General features: G+C 40.0%; 1 protein-coding gene across 3 annotated transcripts in view; it reads left to right on the plus strand.

Annotated features, from left to right (window-relative positions):
• The window catches only part of grm5b (glutamate receptor, metabotropic 5b), a 78,401-nt gene that overhangs the window by 15,418 nt on the left and 41,281 nt on the right, over positions 1–21,702 (plus strand). For all 3 annotated transcript variants that reach the window (XM_032545285.1, XM_032545284.1, XM_032545286.1), the window contains exons 5-6: positions 10,495–10,569; positions 11,078–11,252. In XM_032545285.1, coding sequence (XP_032401176.1) covers positions 10,495–10,569; positions 11,078–11,252 — 250 coding nt within the window. The remainder of the gene's footprint in view (positions 1–10,494; positions 10,570–11,077; positions 11,253–21,702) is intronic.

The raw sequence follows: 21,702 nt of genomic DNA on the forward strand, positions 1-21,702 counted from the left end.
TTTATAATATAAATGAGGAAAAATAGCTGATGCTGAACTTTATTAAATTTATTTAACAAGCGTGATTGGCTTTGCATGTAAAACTGCAGCTCACACATCTAAAATACTTAGATTTATGTATGATTTACAAAGACTCTTAAATTCCAAAGATTGTTCATTTCATTCTGAGCCCTCGATAATTTTTTCTGTATTTTTTCTGTACGTTGGGGTTTACCCCGGTGAACGAGAGGGTAGCATCCCTCCGCCTACGGGTGGGGGGACGGGTTCTGACTGTCGTTTGTGCTTACGGGCCGAACGACAGTTCAGATTACCCACCCTTTTTGGAGTCCTTAGAGGGGGTACTGGAGAGTGCTCCTCCTGGGGACTCCCTTGTTCTGCTGGGGGACTTCAACGCTCACGTGGGCAATGACAGTGAGACCTGGAGGGGCGTGGTTGGGAGGAACGGCCCGCCCGACCTGAACTCGAGCGGTGTTCTGTTGCTGGACTTCTGTGCTCGCCATGGATTGTCCATAACGAACACCATGTTCAAGCATAAGGGTGTCCATATGTGCACTTGGCACCAGGACACCCTAGGCCGCAGTTCGATGATCGACTTTGTCATCGTTTCATCGGATCTGCGGCCGTATGTCTTGGACACTCGGGTGAAGAGAGGTGCGGAGCTGTCCACTGACCACTACCTGGTGGTGAGTTGGCTCCGGTGGTGGGGGCGAAAGCCGGTCAGACCTGGCAGGCCCAAACGTGTTGTGAGGGTCTGCTGGGAACGTCTGGCGGAATCCCCTGTGAGACGGAGCTTTAACTCCCATCTCCGGCAAAACTTCGAACACGTCCCGGGGGAGGTGGGGGACATGGAGTCTGAGTGGACCGTGTTCCGTGCCTCCATTGTCGAGGCGGCCGATCGGAGCTGTGGCCGCAAGGTTGTCGGTGCCTGTCGCGGCGGCAACCCTCGAACCCGCTGGTGGACACCTTCGGTGAGGGATGCCGTCAGGCTGAAGAAGGAGTCCTATCGGGCCTTTTTGGCCTGTGGGACTCCGGAAGTAGCTGATGGGTACCGGCGGGCGAAGCGGCATGCGGCTCGGGCGGTTGCTGAGGCAAAAACCCGGGCGTGGGAGGAGTTTGGAGAGGCCATGGAGAAAGACTTCCGTACGGCTTCGAGGCGATTCTGGTCCACCATCCGGCGTCTCAGGGGGGGGAAGCGGTGCAGCACCAACACTGTTTATAGTGGGGATGGTGTGCTGCTGACCTCTACTCGGGACGTTGTGGGCCGGTGGGCAGAGTACTTCGAAGACCTCCTCAATCCCACCAACATGCCTTCCACTGAGGAAGCGGAGCCTGGGGACTCTGGGTTGGGCTCTCCAATCTCTGGGGACGAGGTCGCCGAGGTGGTTAAAAAGCTCCTTGGTGGCAGGGCCCCGGGGGTGGATGAGATCCGCCCGGAGTTCCTTAAGGCTCTGGATGTTGTAGGGTTGTGTTGGTTGACGCGACTCTGCAATGTCGCATGGACATCGGGGGCAGTTCCCCTGGATTGGCAGACTGGGGTGGTGGTCCCCCTGTTCAAAAAGGGGGACCGGAGGGTGTGCTCCAATTATAGAGGGGTCGCACTCTTAAGCCTCCCTGGCAAGGTCTATTCAGGGGTCCTGGAGAGGAGGGTCCGTCGGATAGTCGAACCTCGGATTCAGGAAGAGCAGTGTGGTTTTCGTCCTGGTCGTGGAACGCTGGACCAGCTCTACACCCTCGGCAGGGTCCTGGAGGGTGCATGGGAGTTCGCCCAACCAGTCTACATGTGTTTTGTGGACCTGGAGAAGGCGTTCGACCGTGTCCCTCGGGGAGCCCTGTGGGGGGTTCTCCGGGAGTATGGGGTACCGGGCCCTTTGATACGGGCTGTCAGGTCCCTGTATGACCGGTGTCAGAGTCTGGTCCGCATTGCCGGCAGTAAGTCGGGCTCGTTTCCGGTGAGAGTTGGACTCCGCCAGGGCTGCCCTTTGTCACCGATTCTGTTCATCACTTTCATGGACAGAATTTCTAGGCGCAGCCAAGGTGTTGAGGGGATCCGATTTGGTGGCCTTAGGATCTCATCTCTGCTTTTTGCAGACGATGTGGTCCTTTTGGCTTCATCAGATCGTGATCTGCAGCTCTCGCTGGAGCGGTTCGCAGCCGAGTGTGACGCGGCCGGGATGAGGATCAGTGCCTCCAAATCCGAGGCCATGGTCTTGAGCCGGAAAAGGGTAGAGTGCCTTCTCCGGGTCAGGGGGGGTGTCCTGCCCCAAGTGGAGGAGTTTAAGTATCTCGGGATCTTGTTCACGAATGGGGGAAGAAGGGAGCGGGAGATCGACAGGCGGATTGGCGCAGCGTCTGCTGTCAAGCGGGCGCTGTACCGGTCCGTCGTGGTGAAGAGAGAGCTGAGCCAAAAAGCGAAGCTCTCGATTTACCGGTCGATCTACGTTCCCACCCTCATCTATGGTCATGAGCTTTGGGTCATGACCGAAAGAACGAGATCGCGGATACAAGCGGCCGAAATGGGTTTTCTCCGTAGGGTGGCTGGGCTCTCCCTTAGAGATAGGGTGAGAAGCTCAGTCATCCGGGAGGGACTCAGAGTAGAGCCGCTGCTCCTTCACATCGAGAGGAGCCAGTTGAGGTGGCTCGGGCATCTGGTCAGGATGCCTCCTAGACGCCTCCCTGGTGAGGTGTTCCGGGCACGTCCCACCGGGAGGAGGCCCCGGGGAAGACCCAGGACACGCTGGAGGGACTATGTCTCTCGGCTGGCCTGGGAACGCCTCGGGATTCCCCCGGAGGAGCTAGAAGAAGTGGCTGGGGAGAGGGAAGTCTGGGCCTCCCTTCTGAAGCTGCTACCCCCGCGACCCGACCTCGGATAAGCGGAAGAAGATGGATGGATGGATGGATGGATAAAGACAAAACTGTTTTAGTTCAGTTGTCATCCAATAGAAGTTTGTAAAAGGAAAAATAGAAATAAAAGATGTCACAAAATTTGTTGAGGACTTACAATCCTGAGTAATTGCCTGCTTGGTGTTCATGAGGAGATGAGAAGAGATAAAAGTGAAACACTCCTCAAATACTCAGCAAACTAATTAAGCAGTAGGATGTTTGGAATCAGCTAATTAAACATCTAATCCATCACAACCATTTCAAATATACTGTGTAAAAGTATTTACTCTGTTTTTTTTCCCGTTTTTTTATTTTTATTTTTGTCTTACCTAAATGTTCAGATCCTGAGACTAATTTTAACATCAGACAAAGATAACCAGAATAAGCACAAAATCTAGTTTGCAAATAGTGATTTCATTCATCAAAGGAAAAACATCTTTCCAAACCAAACCTATGTAACAACAGTCATACATATTGGTGGGATTGCTTTTTTCTCTTAATATACAGTATGTCACAATCATTTCAAAACATAATGCTTTATTTACCATGGTTAGTTTTGTCTAAATTTCAAATTTGCTTTTGGAGTTGAATCGTTTTAAGTGAAACCAAAAAAAAAGAAGCAAAAACTGAAAAAATCTGTAATGGTGTGAATATTTTCCCCTTGCTATAGGTCTCTGTTTTGTTCTTGACATATTATGCAAGACGTCTTAATGGGAGGATGTCTTTGAAATAGACATATATTGTGTCCATTTAAATAGACACAATAGATCTCTATCTATTGTGCAACAACGACAGTCTTTGTTGCACTAAGACATTCTTTAGTGTGGGGATGAAAGACTAAAGAATGTCTCACTATTGTGTCTCCCGTGCTCAATTTTGTTGTTATACATAAATTTGATTGCCAAAGAGACAGAGTAACTTATTTCTTTACTAATGGCTGCTATGTTCGCAAATTTGTATGTTATCCGATGTGTGGGAGAAATACCAAATGCAGGCAGACAGAAGCTGTGTCTGAGTGACTGCTCTGATCAGGAAGGATTTTAGTGAATTCAGACTCATCCTGAACCAATCGCACCATTTCCAAGTTTCAGACTGATTAGGTGGTGATTTGAGTCTCTATTCTGAAAGAGGCCCACAAGACAAATAAAATTGTTTCCATGGCTTCACTCAGAAGAATCATACTCCAGTATATTCATGTGATTTCCAGTGACCGGAGTGTTGTCAAAAAAAGAAGAAATATTATTTCATTTCAGGACTTATGGTTGTCTGCTGTCATGTTAACTTTGTCCACTGAGAAAATAGTTTTTTCATATTGAAGTTAGTAGAGACAAGCTGTGCAGGGATTATTAGTGCTATTACAAATGGGAAGCACTATAATATTTTAAGCCCTTTTGGGCAAAACACACATCCACACTTCTAAATTAAAAAGACCCATTTCAAAGTCACCAGTCTGCACCAACCCTACCCTAACCCTAAAACAAAAAAAGAAAAAAAAAAGCTGGTCATGACTGACAGCCTTTATATGACAACTTCTGATATGGAGCTGAATTAGTCACATGTGTTTTCATCTGAATGTGACTGAGACGTCATAAATATTGAGCTAAACAACACACTATAGTCATTCAAGTTTTACCTCAGTTTCTCGTATGGATTTAGTCAAAACTTTGACTGGGCCATTTTAACACATTAATAGACTTTAATCTGAGCCATTGCAAGATGGATTTCTGTGTCTTCCAAGAATGCCCATCCATTGTGTTTTGCATGTATATCAAAAAATGTTTAATTTCTGCCTCTTCCACAAGTCAACTTTTAGTTGATGTCTGTACTTTTTTTTGCGGCTTGCTTTTAACAGTAAGGTTCTTATTGCCATTCATCAACAATAAAAGCAAACAAGGGTAGCGCTATGTGAGGTCTTCAAAGTTTGAGAGGTTGTCTCATAACCCATCTCAACTCATCAATATTTATGCACGGCTGTGTATATTCTCTTAAACAGTCTTACCTGAAAACCAACTTGCATTTAAAAGATGTGGTATATTTATCCCCCTGCATGAGGAGTCAGGAATAACATTTGTCTCGTGTGTGGCGTTACCATTTTTCCTTCACTGTGACTAATCTCCATACAAACGCGTTTCTGGGAGCTTGCCTTTTAATTTTAGCAACAAGACGAGATGCGTGTGGTGTTGCTGTGTGGGAATTTCAGGAGTGCTTGTTGCACTGTGTACAAATGTGTATGTTTGCCAGAAAAGTGTTGGATTTTGTACTCACACAGACAAGCTGGTATAACCTTGGTGTGACATTCAATGTCAGGCATTGCCTTTGTTTAAAAAAAAAAAAGGAAAAAAATACACAAGCTATCCCAGGCACCCAAAAGAGAGAAAGGATTAGGAAGGAAAGAGAGGAGGAAAGCTTAGGCTAGGAGAGCAATCAGCATTCAGAAGATACCAAATGAGAGAAAGATTGGTATGTGCGTGTGTGTGTGTGCGCTTGTGAGAGATTCATTAATTTCTATTACCATCTGGGAGCCAAAGACAGGGGACACTGATGTACCTGAAGCTGAATAATACATGTAATATCAGCACAATGATTACACTGAAGTAATGAAACACTACTGGACAAGGATGGAATATTTGAGAGAATAACTTGATGATCCTGAAAATTTTGTGTAGTACATGCATCCAAAAGTGTGAGTGCATTCTGTTTGTTTCACTTTTCCATTTAAAGTCTGCAAAACAAAACAGTGTTCATGGCTGTTCTAGCAATCTCCGGAGACTCAAAACTTTTTTTTTTTACTTTCACACCTTTACTAAGAAAGTTGGGTTGAGTATGATTTTCAGGGGGGGGGATGTTATTGATGCGTCATTCGTTCAATTTGTCGCCATTTAAGATGCTTTATAAAATTTTCTGCGGCTTGTAGAAGTTGTTTTCTAATTTTCTGTTTTCTCTTTTTAATGCTTTCCCACATATCAGAAAAATGTCAGAAAAATGACCAATAAGACACATTAAGCATTTAATATGAACCAAGTAGAAGTTGCTAAAGCATACTGTAGTTCTTAGATGAATTGCAAAGCACAAGTAAAAAACAACAAAGGCCTTTTAAGTTCTACTGGATATGAAATAACTTAAAACACATTACTGCATAAATAGATTTCCACTGAGCTCTGTGCGGCGTCATTAGTCAGACGAGTAGAATCGGAAAATCATATTTCTCTGCTTTCTTTCTTTATCTGTATTTAAGGACTGAAGTCTGTTAGTTCTCCATATGTGGTCACCTGAAGTAGCGCCTCCTACTGATTTAGATTCTATTTTATTTATAACGGTATGTGCAATGAAAGAGATGCAGAGCTTTACTATTTCAAATTTCAGTGTATTAACAGTTATTGACAACAGAATGTCAGAAACATTTGAACAAATAAGTGAAACAAATTCCCTATTTAGATACATGCAATTTGCAAAAGTGTCAATTTGTTTTTGCCACCAGAGAATTCAGAAATTAGCAACAGGGAAACTTGCTCTGACAGTCAAGTTTTTACAACTCTGATTTCTAAATTGTGAAATGCTTAAAGTGTGATGAGCTTTAGTAAAAATATGTCTGGTTCATAGTATTTACACAAACATTCAAAACAAACATCTGTCATAGATGTTACAAAATATAGAGTAAGGCTTTTTTTTTCAAACATTTTAGCAATTTTTCTTGCAGTTGTTGTGATACACAGCAGTTTTCAGATATTAACTGTGGAAAATATTTAACGTTTTGCAAAGGGACCTTATCTGTTTAACAGACTTGCTGCTTGCAGAATTACCTTCATAAGAGTGGAGAGTGTTCCTTTGGTTTCCAATAAATAAATATATTTTATTGGGAGTATGCAATTACCTTAACCTGCCTCAAATAGTTGTTAGTTTAATGATAAAGCACCAATAATTACTTGCAGTATGAGTCACAATCAACCCCTCCCACAATGAGGTCAGCATGTTGTCTGCTTTCCTTGTCTTTGCCGAGATTCAACTTTCTCTGCTCGGCTCTGTTGAGTTCTGCTCAATTGAGCTCATTGACCTGAAATTTCATGTGTCACCCACCCTCACTCTAAGCACAATTGATCAATCTCTCAATTAATCAAGATGCCAGGCTTCTCTCCACCTCTGCCTCTGTTCAAGTGTGCTCTTTTAGTCTTTTTCACTTTTTCTCATTTCTGTCTCTTGTTTCTGAATCTTTTGGTTCGGGTCCTGTTGATACCGTCTATGCCTCTGTTCTCCTGGCTTTATCTCTCTTTCTGTTTCCATAGTCCGTGAATCATTTTTGTTTTCCTGTCACTTTATCTTGCAGCACATCATGGTCTGTAAGGTAAGGTAAAGTTGGTATGGGAGGACAAAATGTAATGTATTAAAATGTATCAGTGTCTAATGAATTTATAGAATTTATTTTTTAATTCAGATAATGAAATTAATTACCTATTTTGTTGATTTTTTTTTTAAAATGCACATGTACATAAATAATTTTATATTCGTCTGAAGAAACTTTAATGCTTTTTCAAACACCTCGACTGATGTGATGAACCATTTGAGGAAGTCTGGGAGAAGATGGGGGAAGGAGAAAGATCAAGAAGAATGTGAAACGGCTGGGGCCTTTAATGCAGTAAAAAAAGGGAGAAAAGAATCACTACATGTTTTTCTCAGAGTCAAGCTTTGACAAGAAGGAGAGGGGAAGCAGAAAATGAGGATGGATTTCAGGGTGGGCTGCAGGCAGCGGGGGAACTGAAGGCCTAAAAGACTCATGTCTTTGTATATAAGTTATATTGCTTTTATTTTTGCTTCTGTGATAATAGAAAGCACTACTTGTTTGAAGGAGATAAAAATATATACTCAGTGAGATTAATAAGGTATTTTGGTAACACTTTAGTTGACGGGTTGTGAATAAGACTGTCATGACACCGTCATAAACATGACATAACACCTGTCATGAACATGATTAAGTCTTCATGAATATTTATGACAGTTGTCATAAAGTGTCATTTCGCAAATCATGACACTTTTAATACAAAGTTGACATTATTCAAAATGTCTTTAAGAAATCATGATCGTACATAAATGTGTTATAAAAGTATTACTGATTAAACTTTAAAAATGATGTAGCTTTATGTTGTTAAAGCTAAAGTTTAATCAGTAATACTTTTATAACAAATTTATGTCAGATCATGATTTCTTGGACACCTGATATGGTCTCTCTGTTTCCAGAACAAGTTTTGGAAACATGTTCTGTACAGATAGAACTGTACATTTTGTAGAAATAATCCCACAAATGGAAGACATTTTCGATGCAGTAGTCATGGCCCACGCTGTCTTCTTTGTGGTTCTGACCTGTTTCAGATTGATGAATGGATATCCGCGTGTGTTCAGTGTATTTGTGGGCGGTGTGCTAGCAGTATTTAGTAGTACCCAGGCATATGTATCTGAAGGACAGAAACAGAAGAATGGAGAGAGTCTGAAAAGAGAAGGTCTTCCACATAAATCCTGACTCCAGAATGAAGTAGGTTACAAGCTCTATAGATTGGGATAATTGTGCCACAGTGAAGGGGTGAGCGAGAATGTGTGTGTACGTCTCAAAGTACACATGGGAAGGATGGTCTCTGCCATCTGTCTCCCACTCCTCTCACTGAGACACTAATTACAGGACTTTACACTTCACTCCACCACCCTCATCATTGGTCTAACTACACACACTGTGAGCGGTACGGTGGTTTGGGATCAGGAGCCTTTGTCTGTTTCATTTCCCACGGTTCCCTTGTCTTTTCTCTCTGTTCTCTTTTTTCACATAATGATCCAGCTCTTCCTTTTTTCATCTATATCATTTCATATTTCTCCTTTTGTTTTTTTAAATATCAATTTATGTTGAAAACAGATCAGTAATGCCCAGTTAGAAAGTAGTTGGTGTTTGAACATATTAGAGGCTTAAAAGCAGAGATGGATTGGAGAGCTTTGATATTTCCTTCAATCAAGTGGGGAGAGTTAGAATTAGAAACCAGAGAGGGGAATCCTATCACATTTGTTGCCAGTGTGCACAACCCTTCATTAGCATAAATTTCAGGTCACCCACTTTCTCTGGCAAAGAAAGGGGAGCAACGATGGGGATATGCTTTCATTGGCATGAAGTCAAACTGCTAAGGGTGGTTCAGAAGAAATCAAGTTGCTGCTGTCAGTATACACGGCATGTGCAAAAGTATTCTTACCTCTTAAATGTTTTCACATTTTTCAAATTAAAACCACAAATTCCAAGATATATATATTTTTTATTTTATGTAGTTGAACAACACAAAGTATTTTTCTTATATTTTTGAAAATACAATAAGACAAATGTGGCATGCATACCCCTCAATGACCTCCTTTTAAGATGCTTGATTCAGAAGTCACCTAATTAGTAACACAGAGTCATGTGTTGCTTAATCTCAGGATAAATAGAAATGTGAAGGCCTCAGAGGTTTGTTAGAGAATAAAGAGCATCATGAAGACCAAGGAATACAGTAGACAGATCGGGGAGGAAAATATGGAAATGTTTTTAGGCTGCCTTACAATAACGCATGAAAACATTTAAACATCTCACTGAGCACTGTTCACTACATTATCTTAAAATGGAAAGAGTGTGGCACACATTAGCCTGGTCTTTACTTTCCTACACAATTCTGCTTGATTCTCCTCTCCCGTCAGTGCTCTTCTGGGATTTCTCCCAGAAAGATGGATTTCTCAGGATATATTTCATCTGGGCCATTCAGCTAATTTAAGGAGTTGTGAACAATGATTTGGATTTTATGTGAAGTTTTAGAATTGCAGTCTGCCTATGATTGTAGTTACCAACGGCAGCAGGGGAAGCGAATGAAGCGGTTCAATCTGTGTTGTCCACGCTTCCAAATATTGAGGAATTAAAGTCAGAGCAAGAGGAATGTTTAGGACATTTTATTGCTGACAAAGATGTCGTTCGGCTCGGCACTCCGAGGGTCGAAGCACTTTGCCTCTGTACGAAGCAAAGTGTAGAACAAGGAGCTGGTTTTTACCACGTTTCTATCAAAACAATAACTATAAACATCCAGACAGAGCAACAATGATATCATTTAGATCAGAGCATATTAGAATGATCTAGTCAAAATTCAAATCTAAATCTAAGAAGGAATATTTGGTAAGACTTGGCAAAGGAGGTTCTTAGATGCTTTTTATCCAATCTGACTGCGCTCGAGCTGTTCTGCAAAAAGATTTCAAGAAAAAGGTTTATCTCTGGATCTGCGAAGCTGTAAATTGAAACTAAAGTTGGTTCTACAAGCAATGTTTACTCAAGATAGCTCAATTTGCATTCACACCACACTTGTTATACTTTTATTTTAAAAGAATTTGAAAAAGCAGGTATCCTTTTTCTTCGGAATTATGACCTGTTGTTTTGGCATATCATATACTGTAGAACAAAAAAAGGGTTGTCATTGTATCATGAAAATGTTGAAAAGTTCTAATGATGAACTATGGATACGCTTGCAAGACATTGCATATATCTGAATAGTTGGATTTTCTCTGCTGTTGTGAAAGTAATTTTATCCCGACACTAAAGCTGCTTTGGCTGTCCTTTTCTTATTTGTCCAGGGAACTATGGTGAGAGTGGCATGGAAGCATTCAAAGACATGGCGGCCAAGGAGGGCATCTGTATAGCCCACTCAGGTAAAGATGACGGAGGTCAAAATAACCACAGATTATGTAACCAGACAGAATCTATATTAACTTAATGTTTGAATTGGGATTAATTTAATCATTTTAATGTTATCTTAATTTAATGTTTGTTCAGACGCAAAAATAATGAAGGAAAATACATCTACAAGAGATTGAATTCCCACCAAGTGCTGTTTATGCATGTGGAAGAGCACTTCTGTCAGTTATTGGTTTTGTTTATTTGCTACCTCTTATGGTTAATATTGACAACACTAATAAGCTAGCACATTACTTCCTAACACCCACGGTAGACATCCAATAAAAAAGGAAGGTGCTCCGTATTTGAATCATATATAATAATAAAAAAAACCTTATTCACTAAATATTTCCACTTTTTATTTGCGAAGGAAAGACATTTTGCCACAACAAATTCCCAGGATCTTCTTTTCAGGTGAGGGAATAAAAACAAGCACATCATAAGGGTCAGAGACTTATTGCTTTTTCACGCATTTTCCTCTAGGTAAAATCTGGAGCAACGCTGGAGAGCAGAGCTTTGATCGTCTGCTGTTGAGACTGAAGGCACACCTGCCCAAGGCCAGAGTAGTGGCATGTTTTTGTGAAGGCATGACCGTTCGCAACATTCTCATGGCGATGAAACGCAAGAAAGTGGTGGGAGAGTTTCTTCTCGTCGGCAGGTCAGTTTGACTTTAAAGCGACTTTCTGTTGTGTTGATTAATGTTTGATTTCTTGTAGGTCCCCTAGGAAAAAGGCTCTCCTGCTCAACCCACACTGAGTCCATTGAAAGTGAATGCATAAAACCCAGGCAAAAAAAAAAAAAAAATGTCACTGAAGCAAATACAGACATAAGAAAGCTGATATGAGAGGAATTCAAAAAGCAATGCAATTTGCTTCATATTTTGCATTCACTATATCCCTTTCTTCTGCATCAGATTTACAATGAAAGTTGCACTAAACTAATGAATACATGCCTATCAGGCAATCTCACTTGCAAAGAATGGCCATTTGGAGATTTTGAATCCCAGCCCAGTACTTTCATAAAAACAATGTCATTCATCTTCTTAAAAACTCAGTAGGTGTCACAGCAAAGTAACACGATTAGCTTAATTTGTTTTATATCCAGCTCAACTCACTCCCTAAAGATGTTTTAGATTGTGCAGTATCAATTTTTCTTCACAGCAACAGATATGTCACCAAATACAGATTCAGTTTTCAATAAACTCACATTTTACTCCTGTTGACGTCCTTTCTTTGAATCAGACGGCAGTGCAAGAGTAAAATTGAATTTTTTTTCTCTGTTTTGAGAAGCAATTTGCTCAGTGACTCGATCTTCTTTTGCTTTTAGCATCAGAATTTGACAGATGTGTAAACGATGGTTTGTGGGACATAGACACGTAGTTTCATCAGTATATACTCGTATGCCAAAGATACATTCTAGTTGATTTTGCTAATTAATCGGACTTAATGCTTTTGTGTCACTAAGAAATGTTCCCTGGTCCTAGTAAAAGGAACATTGAAAAGGACATTCATTACATGGTAATCTGTGCATTTGTATTTCTGAAAGCTCCGCTATAGCAGCCTCAGTGTTAGTTGTCATGCCAACTGTTAATTAACATAGGATGAATAATTATTTCAACACCTTTTGTTACCCAATTTGTAGTCAGCAAAACAGGTCTATGATAGAATGGAAACAGCATTTTGTGATTTGCATTGAAATACCAAAAACACAATTCTTTTCAATTCTACTTCTCCCCCAGATATCAGTGCTGTGTGTTTCAATCATCGTAGCCCGCATCATTTGTGTTGTCATCGCCAGCATGATGCTCATTATCATCTCACTCATCCCACACTCATCACTCTCCTCATCTCCAGCATCCTCATCATCGTCTTTCTCTGGCAGCTGAGGTAAAGCCATTGACCGCAATGAATCTGCTGTTTGTCTAGGAGATGAAAGACAGAGACTCTAAAATAGAGATAAGCGTTCTGTTCTCAAAAAGTTAAAGAAGAGGTTTATGTGCAACTTTGATAAACAAAAGCTTTTAAGTTGACTGTATTTAAAATAAAATACAATTAGAAAAATGATCAAATGATCTGCCAAGGCACTCGTATAGAGTTGCTTCCTAAAACTTCACTTGCAAAATGATTTACTACATAGAATAAGCATTCTATGCAGAATAGCAACCAATTTATTTATTTATTTATTTTAATTGCCTTTTGCTGCAAAATCAGTAATTTGAGGCTACAACAATCTCAAATAAAGCATCGCAGCATCTTGGGCGGACTGAACTTTGCCCAACAGATATCTAAAACTTACCCAAAGCTTTGTGTTTACACTTACAAGGGGATAATGTAGTGTCAGAATCAGATTAATTTGTTGAGCAACATTTTAACCACACAGATTCCCTCTCAAAGTTTTGACACACTTGCTAAACTTTAGAACTTTAATTCAGTCTCACAGAAGCTTTTCAAAATTTGGCATTTCCTCTCCTGAAAGTAAACATTAATGTTTCCTTGAAATAGAGTTTTTACTCCATGTCTGTTAGTCCTCTCTGTCTGGCCAGTTAGAATTGATTCAGTCAAACCTACTGAATCACTCCAGTTAATTGAATATTAGCCTCCATTAGCATCTATATCACAAACGGACTGCACTTACAAATTAGACACGGTCATGGGTGGGTACCCCACTCATAGTGGTCTGCCGAGTGAAGTTCTGATTAAGCCATTTGAGGAGACATTCATTTAGCATCGGATAATTACTTTACCAAAAGAACATACATGAGGATGATGCAGATTATTCCTTTTCCTTGGACAGTTTGAAAATACTTGATGACGTGTTTTTTGTAAGGGTTTAAAATGTCTTAAAATTGTCTGGCCAGTCAGTTCGGTGGCCTGTCTCTTTTTCTACTATTATGAACAAAAGATATTTAATTCTGCATGTCTGGATTGTCTATTGAGTTCTAAGTTTTTCTGAAATTTTGGATTTAATACTGAACCTAATAATGCAGTAATGGAGCAGGAAGTGTGTTGGTTAGTATTCGTGATGTTATATTTAAAAAAAATCATCAGTTCTATTCAGCATTAAAATCTGTACTGATCGAGTGATCATGTTTTACTTGTGGCTTTAAATGCCAAAGTAACATTTGATTTCTAAATTTTTTTCTTGATTCAGTGAAAGTGTAAGTGTCACAGTGTTAAATTATAACAACATTATGGATTTATTTCTCCCATACAGTTGGCTAAATAAATAACAAATACTGAATTAAAGAACCCAGCTAACACATCACCAACAGACTTACATGCACTCTTAGCAGTGCAGACTCACAGGCACACCTATCTGCTCCAGTCTATTGATTGTTTTAGCCCTATAATTCCTTGTGGTGCCACAGGGCTGCATCCTCATTAATGAGTGGCTGGGTTGAGATATATGACTGTTGGCATACATGACTCACAGCCTGGTCTTTACACACATTAACATGCATGGCGTTTGAGAGCACAAACTGGCATTCGATCATGTCAAGTTAAGAAATGATCTGCTATTTTCCTTTATGTGAAATGTTCTCCTCACACTGAACAGTGAAGTCTTACCAATGGTAGGCACAGATCACTCTCAGTGTCTCTTCCACCCATATCTTTTAGCTGGTTTGCAGTTTGTTATAATATCTGTGACTTATGTGGTGACATAACAGGGACGTTCTTTTCTTTTATGGTCTGGACTGTTATTACAGTGTGATATATGTGTTGCTTCCAAGCCCAGCCTGCACCCCCTGACCTGTTGGTGTATGTCATCTCCATTTCTGCAATTTATGATCTGTTGTTTTTTTATGATTTGCAGCAGCTCTGCATCACATGTCCTCCTGATGTAAACTATACTGTATATAATATTAGCGTTGACAAAAAAGGAGACAAATCTCAGCACTGGTTTGTCAAAAATGATTAGAGAATGACTTAAAAATCATAGCTCACATGTTTTGCAGCATGCCCTGCAGCTTTTGCTGTGTGGGTGAATTGCCATGGCATCCAGAATGTAACCAAGGCCAAGTTTTTGCTTTTAGGAACTCTACTGAAAGAACGGCTGCCTTGGTGAATGAATCGAATACAACAGTAGTTTGAATCAGAAGTCAAGCAGACTCTCTCTGGAGATCATCCCACATAAGTCTGCACCCCTTCTGTCTGCTGTTGCCATGGAAATACCCTCAACCATATTTGGATGAATCCAGCATAGCAGCAGGGAGATACTACATGCGGCGCATGCGCATGTGTTTATGTGAATGGGTTTGTGCATGCGTGGGTGATCTGTGTGTATAAGTCTGCATGACTGGATCCATAAACGTGTTTTGTTTGAAACTGTTTACTTATACTAAATAGATAAGCGACTGAAAACACACTTATTAATAATATGATTATGATTAGTTTTTTGACCTTCATGAGCAGCTTTTTTTCCTGTGTTTTCTTTTTCTCCACTTTCTCAGGGCTTTATCGTTACGTCACCATTTCTCTGTGTCCCTCATTGAATCCACCTGCCTGGATTCTGTCAGACTGGAGTCGTGTCTAGTGCAGTATGATTGTTTACTCAAGGTCACAGCCTTCCACCTTCCCAAATGACTCAGTTTTGTCATTCTTGAGGTTTTCAGTTAAGGAAACACTAGGAGGAGAGATTAGAGTGTCTCGAATCAGAAAGTTTGTGAAGCAGATTTTGGTGTTACACACATGTTGTCCAAAAGAAATTAAACATTTAGAGCAGGCAAACCAGTGGATAAGGAACAGTTCAGAAAGAAGAGGATGATTGCCACTGAGGGATTATTGTTTTCCTAAAAATTACCCGTCTAAACATGAAAAACTGGACTGTGAAATGTGATCATCAGAGTTCTACAATACACCTACTGTGTGTACCTAGAGAGTCTGTTTCTGGTTGTGAGTGGATTTGAGTCTTTGTTATTTTTACTGGTGCTATGGTAATTTGCCCGTGTCATTTAATAGGGGAAATGATGGAAATTAATCCTGCTCGATTTTTCATATGTTTGTGAAAAAGCATCGCTAATTAAACACTGACGAATTTGCTGTAATGAATGATGGATGCTTAAGAGGGGAGGGTGTAGTTAAAGAGAATGTTGTTATATTACAGGAGTGATTCTGTAGTCTCTTCTACAAATATTTCAAGTTGGGTTTGTTTGAGTTATGTGAAAGTGCTGCATACAGTATGTGTTTTAAAATTTAGAATTTGACATGTCTGACACCTTCTGCACTATTCTGGCTTTGATTCTCGTTGCTATTTATATTGTAGAAAGCTACCATGTTTACAGCTGGACGTTTTTGTTCCACTACTCTGTCCTCCCTTATAAATGTGGGTATTTATTATGCAGATTAGCAAAATTAAGCATAATTGAGCATAATTTTGACTGCATGATGGTTGCAAAGTGCTTCCAATTCAGTCCTTTGCATTTATGGAATATGCATTAACCTGCTTTAGGGGGATAAATACAGCATCTTGACAACATTAGGACCAGATGTGGTCAGAGACTAATTCACAGCAAAATGCAAAGGGACAACTCTACACTTTCCCACAATAATCACGGATGTCTGATGAACCTTGTTGTTCCGAGGGTCAGGTTGGAACACAGAGGAGACTAGACCTTTTTTCCCCATTATTTTCATTGTTTTTTATGCGTTGCGTAGTACTTTTCTTTTTTTAAATATGCATTATAATTAATTCTGACATGACTTGAAATACAAATCAGCTGCTGACAATTTCAGCATTTTGCCCTTACTTTCTTGCCAATGCCAACTTATTTTAAAGCACATCTTAAAGCTGCTGTATGTGACATTTGTAAAAATATGTTTTTTTACATATTGGTTAAAATTATCATTGTGTTGTGACAGTATAAGACAGATAATCTGTGAACAAAATCAAGCTCCTCTGTCTTCTCTCAGTATGCCCACAAGCTGCAGAAATACACCACTCAGTCAGAAACAACCAATCAGAGCCAGGAGGACGGTCTTAGTGCTGTCAGTCATTCTCATGCTCACGCTCTTCCCCTTGCTTTCTCCTGTGCTACAGCTGGTTCACCACAACATAACCTGCCATGAGTCCTCAGACTATTTAGCATATAGGCACCAATGACTGCAGAAAAATCCTTTTCCTGGAATGGAAAGTCATTTCTCCATCATTAGCATGTTGTACACGAGCCTGATTGACAGCACTAAGACACTCCTCATGGCTCTCAATGGTTGATTTTGACCAAGAGTGGTGCATTTTTGCAGACAACAGTAGTAGCATTGGAAGGAGGTGGACGGTGGCTCAGGAGACAGAGGTTTGTCCTGTAATCGGTGAGTTGCCGATTTTCTATCTGTATTGGTAAATTGTTCCACAAAATGGCTCCAGGCACACCTGCCTTAGTAATTCAAACAATGACGTTTTAATCTTGATCATATTGAATTTTAGCTTTTAGGAAAATGGATTTCTAAAATACAATAGATCCCTTAGCGCTCAGTTGGATCATTTTGCTAGACAAAGGACCTTCAGCTTTCATTGTCTGGTACATTGCTCTGGCATTGACTGTATTGAAATTTGTTTTATTGTTTTACATGATGCCCTTTTTTCTATGAGTTTGATAAAATAAATATTTTATGAAAATATCTGGGATCTCTTTGATCCCTTGTGTCAAATGTGTCAAAAGCATATCAAAGAACTCTCACAGGAAGTGTATGTCTTCACATTTTAAACCTCAATAAAAGTCTAGGTTGACTTCAAAAAGCTGTTGAACTGAAACTCCCCTATATATCAAAGATTTTTTTTTATTCGGCTCACCAGTACTTCCCTGCTATTTCCTGTCAGTACCTGTCTTTGTCTTTTGGCCTCTGTTTCGTTTCTCTTTTTGCACACTCTTGACTTTTTGACACTTCGCTTTTCTCTCTTCATGTTTTTGCTTTATTCCACTCCCTAGTTCCTTCATACAGGGACAAGAGTCTGTGAATAAGGTGCAATGCTTTTGCTATTAAACAAGCATGCAGTTTGCTAGTCGTTTTAAATTTCAACATTAGAAAGCATTAAACAGTTTTGTACGGGAGTCCAGTGTGGTCGCGTGGCTTGATGGCATCTGTTCTGTTGCATTCAAGTTTTGGGGAAAGGGTGGTGTCATGCAGAGCTGTTGCCTTGCTGTTGCAGTGTGCTCTGTTCATCAGCATTTTGGGCAGAGCTCCCCCTGTGGGTGGTAGATTTGTGTGTTCAGATGGAATGTTGGGGCTGTTTTGTCATGAGGCTGCTCTGGATGGCTGGTTCGTTTGAGCACATGGACTTTTTTTGGCCCCATCACTGGATGGTGTTGGGGTTCAGGGTCTGGGCTGGGGTCATTCGGATGGCGACCAGCCCTCATCTGGCCTGATGAGGCCACTGCTCCACTGCTGTGGAGGTTTGTGCTGTCTGCTTTTCTTCATGCTGGAATGAAGGGAAGCACCTCTTGCAACCCGCGATGGTTTGCTCCTCTGGGGAAATGTTGCCGGGACCTGAGAGTGTAAAGTACACACTTTACACTCTCTACGGGTTGTGTGCAGGTGTGTGCATCCAATTTTGTGTGTTTGTATTGGGTTAGTAGGTAGGGGTGTCTGTGTGTGAGCATGAGAGTGGGAACTTGTGATTGTGACAGTGTTTGCCTGTTTCTCTGTCGATTTGGGCCATGGGCTGCATCCTTATCTACATCATCTTGGGTCCAAAAACAAATGTGGGTCCCATTTCCTCATCACACTCCCTGTAGATGGCAGGTGCCTCTGCCCACCAGTGCAGGGTGTCTGCGTGCTCGGTGACTGTTTGGCTGGGTGATGAGCCTTTGGCGCTCAGATCAGGTTTTGCCTACAGAAACTAAAAACTTTTTATCTCATCCAGACTGAAATTCGTTTATGTCCATTACTATCCTTTTCTTCGTACATTATGGTAAGTACAATTTGGATCTTCATCCAGCCTTGTTTTACATAGTTTCAGATGCCTTAAGCTCTTACTCGCTTTGACTGCAGATTTAGACAAAGTTAGGTGAGTAGCTCTTTTTTTGCAGACATCCCTGTGTTTTGAGATCAAGGGAAAATGGGCCTAGGCATCAACACAGAAAAGGGCACCCCTACAGAAGACAAGTAGTACTAAGTAATACTAAACTTCTAAGTACCGGTAATACTAAAATATTGCAGGGTGTCTTGAGGTGTGTCATGGGATGTACAATATTTGTACAGTCGTGTAGCATTTTGGTTTAGTCTTTGTTTAATAAAAACTGTGAGTTGTTGTAGGGTTTTTAAACCTGAGATTAGATTTAAATAGTTGTAGGTTTCAGTGGAGCTCAGATAATTTTATTGTTCACTGATAAACTTAGAATCTCTTCAAGGTGAATTTTCATTTTAGCACGACTGTGGGATTTCATATATCCTATCTATGAAATCATGAGTCTGTATGACACTAAAGAGACTATAGAAGTATAATATTGTAGTGTACATGAGTTGATTACAGCAGGTTGTGTAAAAAGTGTGTTTTTGAGTCTTCTGAAATAAGACTAGCCTATGACATCTAAGGCCTGAGTTTGGTTTAAGGCTGCACATTATTGGTTTCATATAACAATTTGAGTTTGTGTGACTTTTAGCTGCACAAAAATTAGGCAATATGGTGTTTTAATTATAATTGCATATTCATTGCATAAAGAAGTTGGAAAGAAACTGTCATCAATTAAAAATTGATAATTGTACCAACTTATTTTCCTTTCAGTTTCAAAGGAACACACAATGCTGCAGGAATATAGTATTGCAACTTTGTTTTTTTTTGTCTTATTCATGTTACCCAAACGAGTTCACCAGGCTCTTCTACTTTTGTACACTCTACCTTTATTGTGCCTTTGCATAAATCTCATGCTTGCAACAAAAAAAAAAAAGTCACAGAGAAATTCTGGAAAAATGAAACGCAGAACAATGAGTCTCTTGACAGGGAATTAGTTGGTTTTTTAGTATGTAGGGCAGAGCCAGAGGCAAGTGGACCTGCTAACGAACCTCCACACAACACTTAACCCAAATAACGTAGAATTGTCAATGGTCTCTAACATGCAGAGACAGAGCTACACATTTCTACTAAAAACACTGTTGCATTCAAACTGACCAACATTTGCATCACCTGGATAAGTGCAGGCATTTGTACATACAGGCAGGCTTTGATATGGGGAGACACACAAATACACACATGATTTATCCTCTTATTGCTCTCCCAGGGAATGGTCTTATCCTCTTACAGCGCTCCAATGGGAAAAGTGCTTGGAATTAGAGAGTATAGGCAGGGAACGAGATACAGACAGTGATAGTAGGGATGAGGAGCAAAGAGACGGTAGTGCCGAGTAAATATATGCATTTCACTTTGAGACGTTGCATTTATTTGATTGCTTTGATCAGTTGAACAGATTGTTTGCACTGTTTTTCTGTGTTAAAATTCTTCTTTGGCACGCTGTTGCTCATTTTCCAGAGGGATCAATCTGACGGTTACATCAGTGGTTCTGCGTGCTCAAACACATTAATACATTCACACACATCCTTACACACATCATAATCCTTTTAATGGCTGTTGTCAGTAATCCACACCATAATACATTTTCCTGTCTCGTGTTTGATACTTGAATGTTCTTGTGCACGCAAACCTTTTAAGAAGGAAATAAGCTTTGCATTTTGTGCTCATTGCCCCTGCTTCACTCCCATTCCATGTCAACACTTGACTTTTTTGTCTTACTACTTTATTTCATAACCTTTACAGATGCTTTGTCTCCTCTGCACAATACACTTCATCCATCACACATTTGAAAGGCTATCTGTAAGCTGCTTGGCTATCTCCTGAAGTGCCTGGACAGGAAATAAATGGCTCCTTAATTTAGCTCTGCCTTGGAGTTAATTAAAAGAAATGTGAACTTTTATTCATTTGAGGAATGACCGCAGGACTCCATAGTCCAAGGAAAACATATGAAAATTGAGAAAGTGGAACAGCAGAGTTTTATGTCTGATATCATATTACAAGACCAGTCTATTGATTCAGTGTGAGGTGCATTAAAAGTAACTGAGGAAAATCTTCACCACATATTTTTATTAGAACTGTTTGCATTTATCTAAGACATCCACATATTAGTTTATGCAATGAGTAGGTGCATTTAGGTTTGCTGTAGACAAATGGAAAGTATTAATAACCTCTTGAATCATCTTTAGTCATGTTACAACCACTAATTAATTTGAACTTTATTGGTATGTCATGTGATGAATCAACTTAAAGAAGCTGGTCATTGTGTTCCTATGGGAGACCAATAAAATTATGTTATTATCTTATCTTAGAATGAAACAATACAAAGTTTGTTCGGTTTCATAAGGCACATTTTATGTTGTTGTTGAAACTGATAGTTGTCTGCTTCACATGACATGCTGCATGTAGTTTTCAAAGTTCAAGGTTCAGCTCAGGTGTTTGCTGAACCCCCTGCATCCTCTGTGGTAAACTGTAAACAGGATTTATGGCTTTCTCCAAACAATGGCTTCCATCTTAACACTCTTCTAAAAGCGCCAGAACTGGAAGCTCAGAGGTAATAGTTGTCCTGCCAACAGATTATCCCGAATGAGCTGTGATGTGTAATTCTTTATGTTTAGGGGGGAAACAATGGCCCTTTGATTTTTTTGCAGTTATGCTAAACTTTCCATTTAGTTTCATTTTTTATTTATGTGAACAAACACAATTAAAAAGTAGTATATACAAATACTGACAGTGAGAAAATGAATCCATTGCAAGTTGTTCAAAGGGAATAGGATGAAGTAAAAAATATATATATTCATGTCCCCTCATACAATTTAAAGTTATGCACAGTACACTAAATTTCACTATACACTTTTTATTCTATTGAATTATATCGTTTTGATTGAAACGTACATAATTTTCAACTGAGTATTTTTTAAATATATTGAATGTTAAGTTTATTTTAAATTGTACTGGCTTTCCTTTCTTACCAAGGTTATTCCATAAGTCGACTCCATACCTTGTAATGCGCATTTTGTTTCATGATTGTGACAGCACCTTGTTGTTTTATATTAAATTGTCCTCTGAAATGATATGCTCTTTTTTCCCTTAACAGTTTCTGAAGATTT

The sequence above is a fragment of the Xiphophorus hellerii genome, chromosome 18, assembly GCF_003331165.1.
Source record: "Xiphophorus hellerii strain 12219 chromosome 18, Xiphophorus_hellerii-4.1, whole genome shotgun sequence".
Lineage (NCBI taxonomy): Eukaryota > Metazoa > Chordata > Actinopteri > Cyprinodontiformes > Poeciliidae > Xiphophorus > Xiphophorus hellerii.